Source organism: Aquarana catesbeiana, linkage group LG02 (assembly GCF_042186555.1).
Source record: "Aquarana catesbeiana isolate 2022-GZ linkage group LG02, ASM4218655v1, whole genome shotgun sequence".
NCBI lineage: Eukaryota > Metazoa > Chordata > Amphibia > Anura > Ranidae > Aquarana > Aquarana catesbeiana.
In genome coordinates, this window is record NC_133325.1 from 160,879,784 (window position 1) to 160,903,212 (window position 23,429).

At 43.3% G+C, this 23,429-nt stretch overlaps 1 protein-coding gene across 2 annotated transcripts in view; it reads right to left on the reverse strand.

Moving 5' to 3' along the window:
• The window catches only part of LOC141127359 (TRAF family member-associated NF-kappa-B activator-like), a 115,569-nt gene that overhangs the window by 29,816 nt on the left and 62,324 nt on the right, over positions 1 to 23,429 (reverse strand). Inside the window, exon 4 of one of the 2 annotated variants that reach the window (XM_073613702.1) lies at positions 21,828 to 21,956. The exons of the other annotated variant lie outside the window; for it this stretch is intronic. Coding sequence (XP_073469803.1) covers positions 21,948 to 21,956 — 9 coding nt within the window. The 3' untranslated portion in view covers positions 21,828 to 21,947. Of the gene's footprint in view, positions 1 to 21,827; positions 21,957 to 23,429 lie in introns of those variants that run through there. 2 annotated transcript variants of the gene reach the window in all.

Below are 23,429 nucleotides of genomic sequence, written 5' to 3' on the forward strand. Positions count from 1 at the left end.
TGATCTGTGGGAAGGGGTTGATATACTTATTTAAGATGGGGTCCTCCTGGAGGATCGGCCAGTGTTTGTTCAATATATCCCTTAATTTGTGATGTTGTTGGGAGAATCTGGTAATGAATCTCACTGGGGTGTTGGTTAGGGCTTCTTTTTGTTTATAGAGTAAGGAGTTCCTCGATTGGCGAATGGCTTTGTTGTATGCACTGCGTAGTATGGTTTTTTTATAGCCTCTTAATAGCAATCTCCGACGGAGTGCTAAAGCTTGAGCTTTAAATTCCTCTAGGTGTGTGCAGTTACGACGTAATCTAAGATATTGTGCATAGGGAATGCTCTTGATAAGTGATCTAGGGTGGGCACTGTCCGCATGTAATACGGTATTTCCTGCCGTTTCTTTTCTGTACAAAGTAGTGGCCAGACAATTATCCTGATCCTTAAAAATGGTTAGATCTAAAAAAGTAATTTGATTTACATGAGTTGAAGTAGTGAACTTAAGGTTCATAGAATTATGATTAATTGTCTGGACAAATTTGTCCAGTAGCTTGTGAGTTCCCGTCCATACTAGAAAAATATCGTCTATATACCTCCGCCATATGAGAATATGGTCGGTGTATATAGACAGGTCCTCCTGTGAGAAGATGGTACGTTCCCACCCCCCCAGGTACAGGTTGGCGTAGGCTGGCGCGCAACACGTGCCCATGGCCACACCCTGCACCTGGAGGAAGTGGGACTCCTTGAAGCAAAAATAGTTACGAGTCAATACAAAGTGGAGTAATTCGAGTATGAATTCACAGAATTCCCAACTATAGTGATCTTGTTCCTTTAAAAAGGTGCGTACCATCCCGATGCCCTGCTCGTGAGGGATGCTAGAGTACAGAGACTCAACATCCAAGGTCACGAGGAGGGCATCGGGAGGGACCGGCAAACCCTCAATTTGTTTCAGTAAATCCAGTGTGTCACGTGTGTAGGACGGAAGACTCAATACATGTGGCATTAATACAGAGTCTACAAAGCGGCTAGCATGTTCAGATAGAGAACCTATACCTGAGACAATTGGTCGGCCAGGGGGCAATGTAGAATGCTTATGTATTTTTGGTAGGGCGTAAAAGGTAGCCTCTTTAGGATTTCTAACATTCAGGTAATTGTATATATCTTGATCGATTAGGCCCTTTTGAAAGGCTTTACCAATAATCTCTAGGTATTCTTGCTTAAATTTTGTAATTTGTGTCTCAGGTAACAGGCGATAACAGTGCTTATCCGCTAGGATTTTATATACCATGGTTTCGTAGTAAGTTTTAGTCATTAGGACAATGTTCCCTCCTTTATCCGCAGGTTTTATTTCTAAGTCAGGTTGATTTTTTAGGGCTAAAATGGCTTGTCTTTGTGAGTAGGACAGATTTCCTGCGGTTATTGGCATAGTCATCTCTTTTATATCTTTGATAGTTCCAGTCAGGAAGGCCCAGATGTGTGCGTTTGAGGTTAATTCTGGAAATCGTTGTGATTTGGGTTTGAATTTTTTGGTACTGGTTGTATGTACAATAGGTGTGTTTCTTTCTTGTATGGAGTTAGGGGATTCATTTTCCTCCAATAACAATATGAGATCTCGAAGAGCTCGAAAGTCTTCCATAGAGAAATGTTTGACTTGTTCTGATATCGCCTTATCTTGTTTAGACTGTATTACATCTTTGTCAAAAAGGAATTTGTAAGTTAGATTGCGTGAAAAGAGATAGACATCTTTTATTGTCTCGTATTTGTCAATGTTAGTTGAGGGGCAGAAACTTAATCCAAGCTTAAGGACCTCAAGTGTCTCCTTCTCAAACAAGTAAGGAGTTAGGTTAATGATTTCCATGCCTAGAGTCATGTCGGCATTGTCGTGTTCATAGGAATTTGAAAATTTGACTGTGTCAGTGGGAGTTGAATATGTGCATCTAATGTGCTTTGTCTAGTGTTGAGTGTTCGTTGTGCCAGTGGTAAGGGGGTACTAAGGGGATTAGTGCCCATATCAGTTGGGCCTGAAGTGCTGGATTGTGTCAAATTGGGTGTTTGAGATTGATTATTCAATAGCTGTATTGCTTGTAAGGCAGTAGCTCCTAGATATTTAGGTTGTGCTAGTGGTTTTCCATTAGGTTGTGATGTGTGTCCTTTTGTTTGTGGGTGTGTCGAGAATCTTGTGTCAACTTTCGGGGGACGTTTAGAAGAGGGTGTATGTGGGTCCCCACCATAATCCCTTTTCTGTGCTGTAGTGTTATTACGGGAATGGTGATATTTATGTCTGGGGGCAGAAGATGTAGATCTGAATGAAGAATCTGATTCAGTATCTTCATCAGTAGTTCCATAATTATTAGTTTTCGTGGCCCGTTGATGGTTTCTAGAGCCTTTGCGTAGCATGATATTTTGCCAGTGATATGCAAAGCCTTCAGAGAAGGCCAATCGATCTTTTGATAATTTATTTTGTTTTTTATAAATGATATCTTTTGTAATCTTGGTTATGTACTCTTTTATTTCTTGGACTCGTTTGGAGAAGAGGGTATGCTCCCTAATGGTTTCATTAGATGTTTGTAGGTGAAGAATCTCCTGATCTAGTGTGTTTAATTCTGTCTGATAATGCAGTATCAGCAATTTCATAAGTTCTATGCTACATTGGGTCAGTATGTTTTCCCATTTAAGTCTGAACTCTGCGGAGGTTACTTGAAAGGAGGGATAGAGTTGAATCCTAAGCCCTAGAGGATTAATAGTTTCCCGTACATATTTCTGGAGAAACTCAATATGCCAGTACAGATTAGCTTTCTTTTTAAGAACACGTTTGAGTTTGGCCATGTATTGGTTTATACCAATTTCTTGCTCGGTGTCTGTGTTACAGTTCGTTTGAATCTCTGTCATATAACCCAACCAGCCATTCCCAATTGGGAATGGCTGGTTGGGTTATATGACAGAGATTCAAACGAACTGTAACACAGACACCGAGCAAGAAATTGGTATAAACCAATACATGGCCAAACTCAAACGTGTTCTTAAAAAGAAAGCTAATCTGTACTGGCATATTGAGTTTCTCCAGAAATATGTACGGGAAACTATTAATCCTCTAGGGCTTAGGATTCAACTCTATCCCTCCTTTCAAGTAACCTCCGCAGAGTTCAGACTTAAATGGGAAAACATACTGACCCAATGTAGCATAGAACTTATGAAATTGCTGATACTGCATTATCAGACAGAATTAAACACACTAGATCAGGAGATTCTTCACCTACAAACATCTAATGAAACCATTAGGGAGCATACCCTCTTCTCCAAACGAGTCCAAGAAATAAAAGAGTACATAACCAAGATTACAAAAGATATCATTTATAAAAAACAAAATAAATTATCAAAAGATCGATTGGCCTTCTCTGAAGGCTTTGCATATCACTGGCAAAATATCATGCTACGCAAAGGCTCTAGAAACCATCAACGGGCCACGAAAACTAATAATTATGGAACTACTGATGAAGATACTGAATCAGATTCTTCATTCAGATCTACATCTTCTGCCCCCAGACATAAATATCACCATTCCCGTAATAACACTACAGCACAGAAAAGGGATTATGGTGGGGACCCACATACACCCTCTTCTAAACGTCCCCCGAAAGTTGACACAAGATTCTCGACACACCCACAAACAAAAGGACACACATCACAACCTAATGGAAAACCACTAGCACAACCTAAATATCTAGGAGCTACTGCCTTACAAGCAATACAGCTATTGAATAATCAATCTCAAACACCCAATTTGACACAATCCAGCACTTCAGGCCCAACTGATATGGGCACTAATCCCCTTAGTACCCCCTTACCACTGGCACAACGAACACTCAACACTAGACAAAGCACATTAGATGCACATATTCAACTCCCACTGACACAGTCAAATTTTCAAATTCCTATGAACACGACAATGCCGACATGACTCTAGGCATGGAAATCATTAACCTAACTCCTTACTTGTTTGAGAAGGAGACACTTGAGGTCCTTAAGCTTGGATTAAGTTTCTGCCCCTCAACTAACATTGACAAATACGAGACAATAAAAGATGTCTATCTCTTTTCACGCAATCTAACTTACAAATTCCTTTTTGACAAAGATGTAATACAGTCTAAACAAGATAAGGCGATATCAGAACAAGTCAAACATTTCTCTATGGAAGACTTTCGAGCTCTTCGAGATCTCATATTGTTATTGGAGGAAAATGAATCCCCTAACTCCATACAAGAAAGAAACACACCTATTGTACATACAACCAGTACCAAAAAATTCAAACCCAAATCACAACGATTTCCAGAATTAACCTCAAACGCACACATCTGGGCCTTCCTGACTGGAACTATCAAAGATATAAAAGAGATGACTATGCCAATAACCGCAGGAAATCTGTCCTACTCACAAAGACAAGCCATTTTAGCCCTAAAAAATCAACCTGACTTAGAAATAAAACCTGCGGATAAAGGAGGGAACATTGTCCTAATGACTAAAACTTACTACGAAACCATGGTATATAAAATCCTAGCGGATAAGCACTGTTATCGCCTGTTACCTGAGACACAAATTACAAAATTTAAGCAAGAATACCTAGAGATTATTGGTAAAGCCTTTCAAAAGGGCCTAATCGATCAAGATATATACAATTACCTGAATGTTAGAAATCCTAAAGAGGCTACCTTTTACGCCCTACCAAAAATACATAAGCATTCTACATTGCCCCCTGGCCGACCAATTGTCTCAGGTATAGGTTCTCTATCTGAACATGCTAGCCGCTTTGTAGACTCTGTATTAATGCCACATGTATTGAGTCTTCCGTCCTACACACGTGACACACTGGATTTACTGAAACAAATTGAGGGTTTGCCGGTCCCTCCCGATGCCCTCCTCGTGACCTTGGATGTTGAGTCTCTGTACTCTAGCATCCCTCACGAGCAGGGCATCGGGATGGTACGCACCTTTTTAAAGGAACAAGATCACTATAGTTGGGAATTCTGTGAATTCATACTCGAATTACTCCACTTTGTATTGACTCGTAACTATTTTTGCTTCAAGGAGTCCCACTTCCTCCAGGTGCAGGGTGTGGCCATGGGCACGTGTTGCGCGCCAGCCTACGCCAACCTGTACCTGGGGGGGTGGGAACGTACCATCTTCTCACAGGAGGACCTGTCTATATACACCGACCATATTCTCATATGGCGGAGGTATATAGACGATATTTTTCTAGTATGGACGGGAACTCACAAGCTACTGGACAAATTTGTCCAGACAATTAATCATAATTCTATGAACCTTAAGTTCACTACTTCAACTCATGTAAATCAAATTACTTTTTTAGATCTAACCATTTTTAAGGATCAGGATAATTGTCTGGCCACTACTTTGTACAGAAAAGAAACGGCAGGAAATACCGTATTACATGCGGACAGTGCCCACCCTAGATCACTTATCAAGAGCATTCCCTATGCACAATATCTTAGATTACGTCGTAACTGCACACACCTAGAGGAATTTAAAGCTCAAGCTTTAGCACTCCGTCGGAGATTGCTATTAAGAGGCTATAAAAAAACCATACTACGCAGTGCATACAACAAAGCCATTCGCCAATCGAGGAACTCCTTACTCTATAAACAAAAAGAAGCCCTAACCAACACCCCAGTGAGATTCATTACCAGATTCTCCCAACAACATCACAAATTAAGGGATATATTGAACAAACACTGGCCGATCCTCCAGGAGGACCCCATCTTAAATAAGTATATCAACCCCTTCCCACAGATCACATTCAAACGTACTAAATCTTTAGGTGATCAATTGACTTCAAGCCATTTTTCTGTTACACCCAAAACTACACATCCCAAACCAGGAATGTCCCAATGTGGAAAATGCTCCTTCTGCCCTTGGGTGAAAGAAGGAAATTCCTTTATATTACCTAACGGAGAAAAATTTACACCTAAATTTCACGCAGACTGTGATACAAAAGGTGTGGTATATCTAATGACATGCCAATGCGGCGCATTTTATGTTGGGAAGACTATTAGACATCTACGCTGCAGAATTAGGGATCATATTTATTATTCTGGGGAAGGAAAAATGATAACGGCAGTCAGCAGACACCTTGATCTCTACCACAAATTCAATACTTCCCTTGTTTCATTTATTGTATTAACAGTTATTCCACTAGACCCCAGAGGCGGGGAGTGGGACAAAAAAGTATGCCAACAGGAAACACTCTGGATTGAGCGTTTGGGGGCCACTGTCCCCCCTGGGATTAATGAGGCTCAATCATACAAACCATTCCTCTAACCTAATCTATTTCCTTATTTAATTATATCAAAGATTATACATAAGATACATGTATACTAAATTAAAATCAGGCTGTTCGGGAGTCTAACAGCTCTGGTTATTATCTTTAAACTCCCTATATACCTCCGGATATGCTTTACCACTCCTAAATTTCTTGTATGTTTTTGAGGTATATATTAAGATATTACATATCAAACATTGTTTAACAGAATCTTTAACAAAAGATCATGTACCATTATATGCTGTATATCATGTGTCTGCTGTCAAAATCCTGGTTTGTCTTAATTTGTTTTGTTTTTGCTCTATTTTGTTGTTCCCCACCCTACTGCCATCATGACCCTTGGATGCCGGTCCCATTGTTCATATTTCTTTGAACATCAAATTATCCTTATATAATATTTACATATCAGTAACATGTTTATAGTTATAGACAATTTTCTTTACACATATAAGAATGGGGGTTGTTATGTGACATCTTGGATGCACCTCCTGTATTGCAAAATTCAGGTAGGATTATCAGGAGCAATGTGCGGCCGCCCAGCGCCACATCTGCATTCTTTATGTCTGCAGGTGTCGGCGCTAATGGTAATCCATGGTTGCCGGGGTGTTAGGGGCTCGCCGTCATCTCCCTCCTCTTCCCCTCCCTTCCATGGGCGGGTGACGATGGATGGACGCGACGAGCACGGTCCTCCCCCCCTGGTTGCCTGGATACCTAGACGCGGCTGCCTTTTCCCAACCTGACGCTCCTCCGTCATCGGAGCGGCGCAGGGAGTTGGGACATGCGCAGTACGCGCCAGCGGCCGACCTGGATGATGTCACGTCGGCTACGCCGATTGGTGACTACAGGTGGGGCGGGTGTACAAGAGACGCCGTAATGGCGTCTCCGATGATACTACCTACACTAACCACTATCTGCGGTGGGATGGCGCATCAGCGCTCCACTACCAACTACCATACCTACACTCTCTACAATTAGGTAAGCCTATAATGCTACCATTCTTTTCCCTCCCCCCTATTCCCACCTATTCAGATGCTATCTTATTTTATCAATTGCCTCTACTTACCTTAACAGACTCAGCAAGATTGGGGATATAAATCGCTGGGAACTACTATGTTCTTATATGTTTATGAACCATATAAACCAGTTCATGATCTACAACTGCTTCCCCCCTATTCTACCTATTTGCTGGGAACTACCTCTATCTAACAGAGAAACAGCTGAGGGTTGGTTATTTCTGCCCCCTTCCGCTTCTAAACATAGCTTCATACTAACTAGGGTAAGTCCCAATGTACTATATTTTACTCCAATTAAGCTATTTATCTATGGATATGTGAGCTACACCACTACTATTGGGTATCACCTATAATTACTAAATTCGTATATATACATATATACATTAATCACCATATACATACTGCATAGTTCATCTGTCACCACTATCTCCTATCATGTATATTCCTTTCTCTTTTTCCCCTTTTCCTTAATCCCCTTCCCCTCCTTCCCCTTCCTCTCTCTCTATTCCCACCCCCTATGATCCCCTCCCTTCCTTTCCCTGTTCCCGGTCCGTTCACCTTTCCCCCCCCCTCTCCCCGTCTCTCCCTCCCCCCCTTCTTTTCCCCTCTTCCCCCCCCCCCCTTTCTTTTCCCTTTTCTTCCCCCCCCCCTTTCCCCTCCCCCTCCCCCTATTTTCCCCCCCCCCCCCTTTTTTTTTTTTTTTTTTTTTTTTTTTTTTTTTCCCTCCCCCCCTCCCTTCCCCATTTTCCCTCCCTCTCCCCTCCCCCCCCCTTGTTTTCCCCTCTTCGTTTCCTTCCTTTCCCCCTTCCAGTCCTTCTCCCCTTCTTGGTGTCTCCCTTTTTTTTCACATCTTCTCTTTTTCCCCCTACCCACTCCTGTCCCTTGTTTTTCCTTTCCCTTCTCCCCTCTCCCCCCTACCCTATTTATATTTCATTTCATCTTATCTCTATATCCTCTTTATCCCCTACTACACATCTACACCATGTTACATCCGTCCCCACATTGCCCCTTCTCCGCCCTGATATGCTTACAGTGTTGTTGTTCTCCTGGTGTCCCTGTTTTTAACGGTCCCCATGTATTATCTGCTGATCCGTATGAAAGTATTTATACCAACTATATATATACAAAAAATAATTTGGGAAGGCTGTTAATAATATACTATCCATTACAGCTATCGTAGTGTTTGCTCCTGAAGAAGCGCTAGAGCGCGCAACATGTCGAGCCCATAATCTTTTACAGAATCTTGGCTACCATCACCACATGGCGCTGATTCAACGATATGTACTGTAACTATATAGATCAATAGGTTGTCTGTATCTCTTATTGATCCAATAGTTTCGTTGTCTCTTGATTTATTTTGTATGGAGTGCATATTCTGTAAATGTTGTTTACTATATATAGGTTTTATCTTGTCTTTGTCTTTCCCCGCTTTTAAATACACAATTTTTGAAATGAAATAAAACTAGATTTTTTAATGATACAAGTATCTTTATTGTGCCTATAAAGTCTTGGTGCCTGCCCACACTCTTACGTCCTTTAAATAATTCATATTAGACGTGGCACACATACTTACCTTGTATCCGCATGACCACTGTGCGATGATACGTCCCCTATTTATGCAGAATAGGTAATGCACTTTCTGGTATTTTTCAAGTTAGTTGAGCGATGAGTTCTTTAAATAGTATGAGAAACCTCAAAATAAAATTACAAACATTAAAATAATATTACAAATGGTGGAAGTGAGTAACAGCCAGTAGCATACCTATTATTATTTCAGTTTTAGACTGGTTTATACCATTTATAGTTATTTACCAGTAAATGACTGTAATCAGCATTAGCCAGGCAATGATTTTCTAATCATATCTGCAGTAAGACGGTACTATTTAGGATACAGAAGCTGTTTTACTATGGGCAGGTAGATAGTACTGAAACTGAAAGTTTTTTCAGCAATTCCAATGTTAAAACACATGTATAGCCATATATACAGTAAAACCTTGGATTGCGAGCATATTTTATTCCGGAAACATGCTTGCAATCTAAAGCGAATTTCCTCAAAGAAATAATGGAAACTCAGATAATTCGCTTCACAACCATTTATTCATAAGTCCTTCAGTTTATAGACCATATAAAAAGATTACAGCAATGTGATAGGTTGTGTAACCAAAAAAAATTCTATCCAAAAATGGCAGCCTCCACAAGGGGATTAGAAGAAAAATCCATTAGGAGCTACAGAATATAAAAGAGAAGAGAGGCGCCTCTAAGTGTAGCAATATGGTTACAATTAATGAAGATACAACATTTAGCATCTCACATGGTTGATGATTAAAAGAGGCACATCTAAGTATGCAGGCATCCGGGGTAAAGCTGTCCTCATAGACCATCCTCCGCACCGCCAGCTCTCACCACTGTCATGCCCTGTACACACGGTCGGACGTTCCGACGACAAAATCCTTCGGATTTTTTCCAAGGGATTTTGGGCCAAACTTGTCTTGCATACACACGGTCGCACAAAGTTGCCAGGAAATCCGATTGTTCAGAACGCGGTGGCGTAAAACACGTACGTCGGGACTATAAACGGGGCAGTAGCCAATAGCTTTCGTCTCTTAATTTATTCTGAGCATGCGTGGCACTTTGTGCGTCGGATTTGTGTACACACAATCGGAATTTAAATGATCGGATTTTGTTGTCAGAAAATTTTATATCCTGCTCTCAAACTTTGTGTGTCCGAAATTCCGATGGAAAAAGTCAGATGGAGCCCACACGCGATCGGAATTTCCGACAACACAATCCGATCGCACTTTTTCCGTCGGAAAATCCGACCGTGTGTACAGGGCATTAGTCTGCAATCGTGACCGGGAAGACTACCCTGGAGTAGAGCAATCTGAAAGCGAGGCTTGAACCGCTCGTGGAACGCAGCATGGAAGAGATGACGTCGATGACGGTGCGGAGGATGGTCTATGTTGACAGCTTTACCCCAGATCCCTGCATACTTAGATGTGCCTGTTTTAATCATTAACCATGTGAGTTGCTAAATGTTGTACCTTCATTATATGTACCCATATTACTACACTTAGAGGTGCCTCTCTTCTCTTTTATACTCAGTTGTGACATGATGCTACATGTATATCAAGACATCACTTGTTTATCAAGTCAAAATTTATAAATAAATGTTGCTTGTCTTGCAAAACACTGTCAGACCAAGTTACTCTCAATCCAAGGTTTTACTGTATATACTTTTGGATAGCATAATAAAGGACCTATCACGCTAATTTTTGCTGCCTCTGTCCTGCTCTTGATACTGAGAGGTGGTAGGTAATGTGCTTGTATTAGCTAATAGCATGGCTCCTAAATTTCTACTGATTTCTTCTGAGGAGTACATGGCTTTCTATTTTGGACTACATTTTTTAGGCTGATCTCTCCACCAGAGCTGGATCTGATCTAGGAATGCAGCCAAGTAGTAATGATGTTGCTTAGGTAACACTATGACATTTAGAATTTACATCTAGTTTTCCTGCTGATCCAGAAAAAATGGTTTCCGACCGACTCCATGGCAGCATACGCATGGGTTAACCCCGCCTCCACTCCTCCCCTATAGGACCCCACTCCCATAAATCTTTGTTCTGAGCCAGAGGCCGTGCTCCTTTTTCGTCCTCCTCCTAAGGACCAGTTTGGTTATTCGACTACCTGAAGTTTTTTCCTCTGCGCGATCAAGACCAGCCAACGGCGACCACTGGGAAGACAGGTCGCGATACTCCGATAAGCTTTAGCTGTTAGCGAGGTATGGAGTGGGCAAATGGAAGAGGCGCTGGAAGAGCTAAAGCCTGGCCATTGGCAGGCAAGCGGCGCAATGGTCATATATCCCAGCTGTTAGCGGGTGGCCCTATCTGCCCCAAGTATGGCGAATTCAGCCTACCTGGTCCGGTTTGATTGTGGAAGCAGGAATGAATTGCAGATCTGTGTTGCCATGTGCGGTGATGTATACCTTTTATATTACATATTCCATGGAAGCAGTTTGTGTGTTTTTCTGTTTGTTTGTTTTCTTCCCTGGCTTTAATGTCTTCCAGTCTATGGCAGCTGGAGCGCATTGGCGTTCCAAACCGCTGCTTTCTCTTCCAGCTGGGCGTCCCTGGGTTACTCCTGCCCAGGGGCTTAGCGCATGGGCGCTGGGAACGACATCATTTCAGTGGAGAAATTCAATCAGCGGTCAGTACTGTTGATATTGGGAATTCTCTGTGGGCAGCTTGCAGCAGTTTCCCTAAATGCTGTGTGCAATCATCACAGGTATATGCTTTGCATTAACACCCTGGTATGCTCCCTCTGTGTGTTTCTGCTATGATTTGATGATCTGTGCAGGTTGTCTGTCTGTACAGTTCACACTGTAGATGTATCACTGCCACCCCCCCCCCCCCCCCCCCCGGTGTGGCCAGCCCTTGTGTAACAGGTATGGGAGGGTAGGTTTAACCCTTTCCTTGCTGACCTAGGTACTATTTTTGGGTTCTTTAACCATTTCCTTTCTACCCTATTTTGCTTTTGTGAGTCCTTCTAGGTTAGATTGACAATACACAGCATAAGATGATAAAGACCTGGTTAAATCACAACATTCCTCTTCCAAATGTATTTGGCATAGGTCACTGTCAAGGTCCAGCCTTCATAGCAGAAGCTATAAATCCTCCTGTACGCACCCACCGCTCATAGGTGTGCGCAGCCTAATGCATTAGGGTGTGCACCCTTAAGCTCAAACACACATGCATGTGTATGTATCTACATAAATATGACCCCGACACATTGATCTCCCTGCTGGCACAGTGAAAGAGTAAAGGATAAACACTTCTCTTATGGCAGAGCCGGTAAGAGGGAGATCTTTCCCATGTTCCTGTTGCTACACAGAACGATAACACTAATGCGCATGGGGGGATTAGGGTGTGCCTGGGCACACCCGGCACACCCTGTGCGCACGCCTATGCCACCGCTATGTCAGCTGCTCCAAGGAGGGAGCCTGCTGGGGATGCGGGACTCCAGTCCCAGAGGGCAAGTCTCTGTGTGAGCTATGCTAAGCTCAGGCGGTTGGAAAAGGGGATGATGATTTCCAGCAAATGGAATCTCTGGTAAGGCACGTGGTGCAGGAATCCCTTAAAGAGTTGATAGAAGCCACAAGCAAAGTTCATCAGCCATTGCGGTGTGTTCTCCCACTAGGATCACCAGGAAGAATTGGATCTATCTCAACCAAGCCATCCATCTATGAAGACCTCAGACAGTGAGGCAGAGGGAGATGAGTCTCTTTACCCTGGTAACTCCTTTTGTGAAGGCAATGATGGGTGCATTTACATGAATAGAACCTGTAGAGTCTCCTGCAAAGCAAGAGGAAGTTCTGTAAGCACCTTGGGCTCCGTTTTCCTCTAGTGCGACTTGTCATGTGTCTTGGACACCATTGATTTCAATGGCACCCGTTTCAATCTATGCGACTTAAAGTTGGAGTGACACTGGAAAGGTTACCGGAACTATCTTGGTGTGACTTTTGATGCAGCTTTGATCCAGAGACTGTAAAGTTGGTTCAGGGCTGCACTCTATTTTTCCCCATTCCTAATGGAACTAGGGGACACCATTTTGGGTGAGTGGAGAAAGGTTGCGACATATACCTTCCTTCTGAGCAAAACATGTCGCTTTTTCTTGGAAGATGCAGTGAATAGCCCGAAGTGGAGCAGGAGCTGGTGTCGGTTTCCATGGTGAGAATTGACATCATCCGCAAAGTGGCATGGGTTATGCTCTCGTCAGTTACGGCAAGTGAGTGCTATGGCTGTGGCCTGGGCTTGCTGATCCTGCCTCTAATAGGCGTAATATAGCATTCCTTTTGAGGGCGCTTCATCTTTGGCAAGCTGGATAGCACTGCAACCCGGGCCACAGTTGGCAAGTTTGGGTCCTGTCTCAGGACCGGCGCCTGATAGGTGAGAAGATGACAGACTAGAGAATAAAGTTTGGAGCGTGTGCGAGGGTCGCACGTTTTTACAGACCAGGTCAGGATTTTAGGAAGAGCTATTGGGACGTCAAAGTGGTCTTTTCAGGACATGCATGGTCCTTCAGAAGCCCTCCTCATCTTGGTTTCATTAATTTTATTAATTTCAATGGATTTTACCTCACTCTGAGATAAAGGAAGCATATACTCATGCCTTACATAAAGTCACTGGTGTTGCAAAATGGTGCTGTGCCAGTCTCTGAATGCGTGAGATTTCAGGACATTTACTCACCCCTCTTTATGGTCATGAAGAGGAACAGGTTGCGAAGGCTGGTTTTAGACCTTGCGCACCTGAGACATTTTTCAGCAAAGTTCAAGGTGGAAACATTGTCCCTGATTCATAGGGGTCCAGCCAGGTGACTGGCTTGTTTCCAGTAGACCTAAGATGTTTACTTTCATGTGCCCATTGTAGAAGACTTCCGCAAGTTCCTTCTGTTCACTGTAGGTCAAGACCATCTCCAGCCCCAGCCATTTGGGCTTTTAACACCACCCTGTGTGTTTTCAGGGTCTTATTGGTTGTTATAGTCTTTATCAAAACAAGGAGCATACGCCTGCATAGTTACGTGGATGTCCTTCTCCTACTGTCCCAAAAAAAGGGCAGCAGCTGGAGCCCAGAGGTCAGGTCTTTCCAATGCTCCTCAAATTCGGCTGGAAGCTGAATTTGGAAATGAGTCACCTGGAGCACACTCAGTCTCTTGTGTGCCTCAGGCCTCAGTTCAATATAATCAAGGGGACCATTGCTTTGACTCTGGATCCCGATGCTCTGGAACAGAATACTCCTGGCCCTGTCTTCTTCCCACCTGCACGCCTTTCAGTGTCTAAAATGAATGCCACTATGGTGTCTACGGTTCCAAGGGTCAAGTGGAAGCTGGACCCTTGGGAAGGTCAGAAACCCCAACTTTTTGAACGGGGTTTCTACAGCAGTTGAAGACATTAAGCAGTATTTAGGTCATCTACTGTACATAACCTCAGTCATGAGAGTGAGTCCCCTGGTGGCTGCAATGGAGAAACTGTCTCATTTGCTCATTTGCAGTACAGGGTGGAATGTACCTCGTTGAATTATTAGTTTTTAGTATATTTTAATGCAAAATAAAGTATACATTTTTAACAAAAAAATGTGCCATTCTATTGCCCCATTTCCTGGTTCACAATCATGTCCGATGCTAGCAATATGGAATGAGGGGGCCTGCTGCCTGCTGGGGATAGCTCAAGGCAGGCGGGATTGTCAATTTCACAAGAGCAGCCTTATGCACCCTACAGGCCTTTCACCATATAACGAAGGGAGCGTCAGTGCTCTTAGGTTAGTCAACACTACGGTGGTCTCCTACGTTAAAAGACAAGGGGGACTCACAGCCTGTTTTCTATTACAGGAAGCGGAGCCAATTATGTCTTGGGCTCAGAAGAATCGAGTCTACACCTCAGCGGCTTATGTCCCCAGAGTCCAAAATATTCTAGCAGACTTTCTTTCCAGAGTCCAATTGGACAACAACGAATGGTATCTACATGTGGAGGTTTTCAGGCACAGATGCCCTGATTGATCATTGGAAATGCAGTAGGACCTGTGCTATTCTTACAGTCCTGGTCAACCTCGGGTTTCTACAAAGACTCCCAACAGAGGTTGTACAGGTAGTGGCAGTGATGCCTTATTGGCCAATTAGGCCATGGTTCCTCTTGCTAGCACAGTTCAGCTTCCGGAATCCAGTGCACCTTCTCCTCAGGCCAGACCGTCTTTCACTGGGTGCAATTCTACATCCATGTCCAGCACGGTTGCGTCTGACTGCCTGGTTCTCGAGATTGGAGGTCCTCCGCTGCTCCTCCAGAGCCATCTCTGCTCTCTTGAATACTAGAAGAATGAACACAAACAAAGTTTTCGGGAGAATCTGGTCAAAGTTTGTTCAATGCATGTCTGCTGCTGACAGATCATGTAGTGATCTAGAAGTTCTAAATATTCTAGGCTTCCTTGGATTGGGTTTAGATCTGGCTCTATCGGTCAGCTCCCTCGGAGTTCAAATGTCAGCTATATCAGCCTTCACAGTTGTATCCCAGTCTAGACATCTTTTCCTGTCCAACAATTCTTCAAGGGAGCAGCTAGGCTCAGACCAGTGGCGACTGGTGCTCAAAATTCATGGGGGATGCAAACAAACTGAAAAATTCTGAAAAAAACCCCATCAATTGCAGCCTCACTGTACCATCAATAGCAGCCACTGTGCCATCAATCGCAGCCACTGTGCCCATCAATCGCAGTCACTGTACCATCAATCGCAGCCATGGTGTCCATCAATCACAGCCACTGTGTCCATCAATCGCAGCCACTGTGCCATCAACCGTAGCCACTGTGCCCATCAATTGCCGCCTCTGTGTCCATTAAACGCAGCCACTGTGCCATCAAACGCAGCCATTGTGCCCATCAATTGCCGCCACAGTGCCCATAAAATGCAGCCACTGTGCCCATCAATTGCCACCAGTGAGCCATCAAATGCAGCCACTGTACCCCATAAAATGCAGCCACTGTGTCCATCAAACGCAGCCACTGTGCCATCAAACGCAGCCACTGTGCCCATCAATTGCCGCCACTGTGCCCATCAAACACAGCCACTGTGCCCATCAATTGCCGCCACTGTGCCATCAAATGCAGCCACTGTGCCCATCAAACGTAGCCACTGTGCCATCAAACGCAGCCACTGTGCCCATCAATTGCCGCCACTGTGCCCATCAAACGCAGCCACTGTGCCCATCAATTGCCACCACCGAGCCATCAAATGCAGCCACTGTACCCCATAAAATGCAGCCACTGTGCCCCATAAAATGCAGCCACTGTGCCCATCAATTGCCGCCACTGTGCCCATCAAATGCAGCCACTGTCCCCATCAATTGCCGCCACTGTGCCATCAAATGCAGCCACTGTGCCCCATAAAATGCACCCACTGTGCCCCGTAAAATGCAGCCACTGTGCCCCATAAAATGCAGCCACTGTGCCCATCAATTTCCGCCACTGTGCCATAAAACGCAGCCACTGTGCCCTCAAATGTAGCCACTGTGCCCATCAGTTGCTGCCACTGTGCCATCAAATGCAGCCACTGTGCCCCATAAAATGCAGCCACTGTGCCCCATAAAATGCAGCCACTGTGCCCATCAATTGCTGCCACTGTGCCATCAAACGCAGCCACTGTGCCATCAAACGCAGCCACTGTGCCCATCAAACGCAGCCACTGTGCCCATCAATTGCCGCCCCTGTGCCATCCAACGCAGCCACTGTGCCCATCAATTGCCACCACTGTGCCATCAAACGCAGCCACTGTGCCATCAAACTCAGCCACTGTGTCCATCAATTGCCGCCACTGTGCCCATCAAACGCAGCCACTGTGCCCATCAATTGCCGCCACTGTGCCATCAACTGCAGCCACTGTGCCCCATAAAATGCAGCCACTGTGCCCCATAAAATGCCGCCACTGTGCCCATCAATTACCTCCACTGTGCCCATCAATTGCCGCCACTGTGCCCATCAATTGCTGCCACTGTGCCCATCAATTGCCCTCACTGTGCCCATCAATTGCTCCCACTGTACCCCATCAAACGCAGCCACTGTGCCATATGAAATGCTGCCAGTGTGCCCCCCGCAGGCCCACCGTCCGCACCGTCTCTGTGGGACAGCTCCTTGATGTCTTCTCCCGTCCTCTCTTCCCATCCTCTGCTATGATTGGACGCCTGGCGTCCAATCACAGCACCTGTCGTTTCAGCCAATCAGGTGATGGGTAACAGATCCGAGCACCTGATTGACAGGGAGGCAGTTTAGTGTTAGGAAAGTGAATATTCATTCACTTTTCTAACACAGCTGAGTGACCTGCGAGCGCCCAGCATGACGCTCGCAGGTCACCTTTTTTGACGCCTATTAGAGCCTATGGCTCTAATCAGGTGCTTCAAAAACATCCCCCGCCACTGTAATTCAGGCGCCCTGCACCTAAAAAGGGGCCGGGCGCCTGAATAGGGTGTGGCAGCGGCGGCCATAGATAGATTCATGCAGTGCAGACTCCATTTACACCTATTCAGGTGCACTGGTTTGTGTCGCATTTAGAGTAGCCTGTTCATTTCAATGAGCAGTCTATTCGTTTAAATGAGCTGCCCTGTGTGCACAAAAGACGTGCAAGACCCTTTTTTAAAATTGCACCGCACTAAAATGCATGGTATTTCGTTACCATGCATTTTGGCGTGTATGAAAATGTGTGCATTTGCAAGGTGCATTTGGGTGCTATTAAGATTTTATTGCCACCGCAATACAAATACCTACAAAAGGGATGCAAGTTTTTTTGTGTAGTGTGGGAATGTGCGTTTAGCTGGCAGCAGCTGGTTCTGTGATCATCTTTCCCCATTCGCCTCCTCTCCCCCCGCCACTATGCTGCTGGCTGTGTGAAAAAGAGAGGGCTGAGTGCTTCTGTGTGCTTATTCTCCCGCTGCTCTCTCTTCTTCATCCTGGCTGTGCTGCGGGCTCTGTGTTTCACACAATCAGGGAGCAGGAGAGTTTGAGCCAATTGGAGCATGAAGGAGAGGACTTGCTGTGCCAGAAGTGGATTCTGGGACATGTGGCCCTTTAGAGAACTCTGCACCATAAATTTCTATGGAGGCCGATAGGCTGGGGACTTTAATTCCCACAAATCCCTGCACCCACAGGAGGATAGCAGTACTGTTTTCTGGGGCAAACTGATCAAGATCAGTGCCTACATCCAAGGGACATATTAGAGGGAGAAGATGGACCTGCATCTAAGTCTACCAGAGCTGCCATCAGAAACTGAGCTTGAGAGTGGTATACACTGCAACTCTGGGATCAGAGCTGAGAGACTGCTCCCTGTGTGAGGATCCGGGCCAAAAGAATGAGCCATTGGGACTTGATTACTGAAACCCGCTGATTTCTAAGCCATTGGGGCCAAAATAGTCACCTGCCAGGAGTGATAAGCTAAACTACATGCCTTAACGCCCACTACACACTGCTAACTTAATAGAGACTGCTTCTAGTGCAATTATTTACCCTCTTAAAGGGACAGTTTATGTGCACCACGTTAAGAAAGGCCCTGATGAAAGCCAGACAATGTTGAATTTCAGACTCCAGGTACTTTCAGCCACCTTCAAGGGTATCCCATGCACTAAAAATGCATTAGTCCACCCACATTTGGGGTTGTATGTATAGCGTGCAGAAAAGGACCTTTTTTGTGTTCTAAGGTAGTTGATGCCATTCTAGAGACTAGTGCATCTGTTATAATTCAGTTTAACCTAGTGCATCTGTTTTAGTTCATTTAGGGGAAAGTTAGTGGTTCATTGACCATTTTTCTGTTATAGTGTCCTTGAGTCTGGGCAATTACTTGTTTATTGATTTACACTTTGTTGGTCTGCCTTGTTGTAACACATTCAGTTATTCTATCTCCAAGCGACCTGTGACTTAAATTCTGTGCATTTTTATAGAGCGGCAGCTTGCTAGCTCATAAGTCACACAGGTACAAATGGGTTTTTGTCTATGACCAAGTGTGTCTGTGGGGATCGAGCAGTTAGGAAAGTCGTGGCAGAACAGATGACCCACCATAACCAGAGGCTCCTGCGGGGGTAAGTGCTACATGCGCGATCATGCTTGCATTCCCATTCTTTTTGGAGTATCCCACTCACTTCCCCAACCCTATGCAAGTTACCCCCCCCCCCCAAAAAAAAACACCAAAAAGAACACCCCTAGGCTTGTTATTGAGCCAAAGAAGGAATCTGAGCAATTTCCAGTGGCTCCTTCAGGGGGAGTGTTACAGAGGCAATAATAAAAAACAAAAGATACCCATTTCAGAAGATGACTTAGCTAACAGACCGTGAAATTTGATGTGAATAAATGCATCATTGGGACTATTGTGAGTAGATTTGTTTGAGATCAAGTATGAAGAAGACATTACATCTCCAGGCAGTAGAACATTGGTGTCAAAAGATTTCCAACACAAATAATAATTTTTACAAAAGGCATATATTTTTACTGCATTATGTTAGCTGTAGATAAAAGAAAATAAGACAGTGGGGTTGATTTACTAAAACTGGAGAGTGCAAAATCTGGAGCAGCTGTGTATGATAGCCAATCAGCTTCTAACTTCAGCGTGTTCTGTTAAGCTTTAACAAAAAAAAAACAAATGGAAGCTGACTGGTTTCAGTACACAGCTGAACCAGATTTTGCACTCTCCAGTTTTAATAAATCAACCCCAATATGTCACAATGTCAAATAATAATTTCCCCAATAAAAACTTAAGACGATTTTCAACAACAACAACAAAAAAATTAATATATAGCAGCTTGCCAATTGTTAAATAAGATGGCTGCAATCATTTTCTGGTTTTAGGCTTTTTGCTCTTTAGTTTCATTTGGTGAGCAAGCCAATAACACTCTTCCTGTCCTAAGGTGTCTTGATTCCACTGGAGGAACATTGGAGACACCCTTGGACAGCAGCATTGTCAGTCTAGAGCAGTGGTCTCCAAACTGCGGTCAGATGCGACACTCTTCTGCCAACTGACACCAACAATAAGGCACCATTTCTCCAATTGACATTAATAATAGGGCACTATTCTTCCCAATGATACCAATGATGGGGCACTGCTCCTCTCCCTAATACCAAAAGTGGCAGTGTTTAATCCCACTGATGCCAGGAAAATTTCCACTCCCGCTGGTCATGGTCCAGCCCTCCTAAAGTCTGAAGGACAATAAACTGGCCCTTTGTTTAGAAAGTTTGGAGACCCCTAATCTAGAGAGCAGGTAGTGTTTAATACACTAACAGATTTGGATCAATTTGTCTAACAAATTAAAACTGAACTCCATCTATCGCTTTATAAACAGTTACAGCTATAGTTTTTTTCTCTTTGGGATAAAGTTTTCACATAAAAAAGCTTACCACTGTAAGCACCCCTGTCAGTGGTAAATGGTTTGTCTCAACTCTCTAATTGTGAATATTGCTGGACAGCTTGGTCTGTTAAAGAATGTTGAAAAGTAACAGGCTTACTGGCCGAATCACCAGGTAAAAAATAAATGAAAAATGAATACTAAAGCAAATATCTAAGAATTGGTAAGCGTCAATTTATTCAATGTTTGCTTTTAGATTAATTACTGCTTTAAAGAGTACCAAACTACTTAAAGCGGGGTTCCACCCAAATTTTGAACAATATCTGTATGTATTCTCTTCCTTGCCTAGATGCTGACATGCCGTTTAAAAAAATTTAAATCGCCGTAATTACCTTTTATTTTTCTATTCTTCTTTGCACTTCCTGGTTCTCCTCCCGTGGGAGTAGGCGTGTTTCTAGCCTCTCCCAGACTCCTGGGAGCTAGTCTCAGGCTTCCCAGGATGCCACTGAGCATGTGCGGGAACGAGCGGTGAATGCTGGGAGCACAGCATTCACCACATCCAGGAAATAAATGCTTGTGGGCTTCAAATGCCCACAATGAAGATGGAAACCGCCTGCAGTGAATAATATAAGTTATTCTTTCCGACGAAATCTGACACAGGCGGACATATTACACACAATATGTGAGCATGTAATGCTGAGAAGAAAAGTTTGTGAATGAACTGAAAAAAAAAAAAACGATAGATAGGTGGACCCCCGCTTTAAAGCGTTTCGCCAATAACCCCCCACCCCGCCACCACCAGCAAAAAATAAAAAATACAGCAGCTACACATACTGTAGCTGCTGACTTTTAATATTAGGACACTTACCTGTCCTGATATCCAGTGATGGCGGTACCCCAGCCGATGTTTCTATCGCCTCTCAGGTGCTGCCGCCCACCTTTTGTAGTAAGGGAACCTGGCAATGAAGCCTTTTGGCTTCACAGCCGGTTCCCTACTGCACATGTGCGAAGCGCGCTGCATTTTCTGAATGACCCGGCGATGGGGGGAGGAGGAGAGGGTCTGAAGTTCCGAGTGATCCGCAGCGAGATCACTCAGAAGTGGGAGCAGGTACCTGTCAAAAACAGGTACCCACTCCCCCCTGAAAGGTGCCAAATGTGGCACCGGAGGATAAGCAGAGCTGACACTTTTTGGTGGAACTCCGCTTTAAGATATCATGTGCCATGTAACCAGGAATTACATATTACCAGAGGGGGCACTGACTGTCCCTATTCAACTCTCTTGTCTGGGCGAATAATGCAGAACTTGAATGATCTTACCTTAGGACCACTAGTTGGGTTGGAAAACTGTGCTGTGTTCTGTGGATTTTAATAGGTTTCTGCTGCCATCTCATGTAGTGATGAGGGGTGAACTGTGCACTATTTTCCCTTTACAGGCTTGGCAAATCTAAGAGCTCACTTTAACAGAGAGAATGCAGTGAAATACAAGAAATAAGCCACGCATCAACCCTGCTCTAATTCCAATCACATCCATATAACAATGACATCTATTCAATGGGGACATAGACAAAACCAAAGCATGTTTTAGTAGACTGTGAGAGTTACAACCTCTGACAATGTTTTTTGCTTCCTTGTCCAGCATCCTGATTCCTGCTTGTATGGGGTCACGGCGACGGAAAGTATAGGAAATGGGGTCACAGACAGAAATATAAACCATAAATAGATTTAAATCTTCCTAATCTGGGCATTCTCTCTCATCTGGCTATTCTTTCTAAAAAAAAAAAAAAAAAAAGAAAAAAAGAAAATCCGTGACTGGAGTTAAGCTTTAACTACTATATTGAGGCCAGCATCAAAATGCAGATTAATGGAGGTGTGACAAGATCACGGATCTTGCTAATGAAAAATGGAAAACATTTCTCATGAGTGTGAGAAAAGCATTCCTTAAACACTGCACTTAGTAAGATTTATCTACCAGCACAATCATCTGACAGCATGCCAACAGATTGCCAGGTCAAAGTTATTAAATGTGTTGAAACCGTGTTATTAAATCTGTTGAAACAGTTAAAGAACACATTTGTAAAGGTTAGCACCTTGGTCCATTTAATGGGGTTTCTAAAAAATACACCTTTTAAGTTTATAGTACATTTTAACAATATAATAAAAATAGTAATATTTCACGGTGTGACATCACCCTGATAAGTTTACAGAAACCACATTTGTCCATCTACTTATACATAGATGAATGATGTAAGTACAGAAATAGGTTTATTTATAAAACTTTCATTGGATAAATGTCATACACATTCATGTATGCCTAAAGTTTCAGTTTAAAATAGAAATGAAAGGCAAAACATTTTTGTATAGATATAAAAATACATTACAAATACCTCTTTTTCCCTTTTTATTATAAGTGATCACATTCCCTCTGTTCTCAGTTGCGTAAGAGCTGGGGGGAGAGGCAGCAGCAAACTGAGCTTCCCAGCATAGCTAGAGATCTGACCACGATGTATTCTCCTGCTTAGTGTGGTCAGTGTGTAATAGGAAAGCAGAGGGACTGTCAGGAAAACCAGGGATTTCACACAAAGAAAATAATAAAAAGAGAGCAGGATACGTTCTCATACAAGTACATGCTACAGCAGTCACATGTCAGGAATATGATGTGTTGGGGTAACAAACTATTTGACAATTTTTTCCTGTATGATCATCAGCTCTGTCTAGTGGGCAAAATGCAGTATATTTTCTCATTGAGGTTTTTGAAAAAAGCTATACTGAATTTGGACACTAGATGGAACTGACATCATAGGAATTGATCAATTATAGCCAAAATTCATTTTTGCATGTGTGGATGGGTGGTTGCGACATACGTCCAATGAATGTTTAATAAATAAACCCCATAGTGTTAACAGATTTTATAGCCATGCCATTTAATAGACATGTGCAATTCGTTTAGTTCCAAATTCTTTTTTTTTAACGAATATTGACAAATTCGTTAATTTCTGAATTTCAGAATTTCACAAATTTGAAATTTCGCAAATTCGAAAATTCCAAATTTCAGAAATTTGAAATTTTGGAAATTCAAAATGTAGGAAATTCGAAATTCGAAAATTCGGAAATTCAAAATTTCAGAAATTCGAAAATTCTAAATTAGGAAATTTGAAAATAAAAAAATTTGGAAATGTGAAAATCCAAAAATAAGAATGAAAATCTGAACATTCAAAAGAATGAAAATCTGAAAATTTGAAAA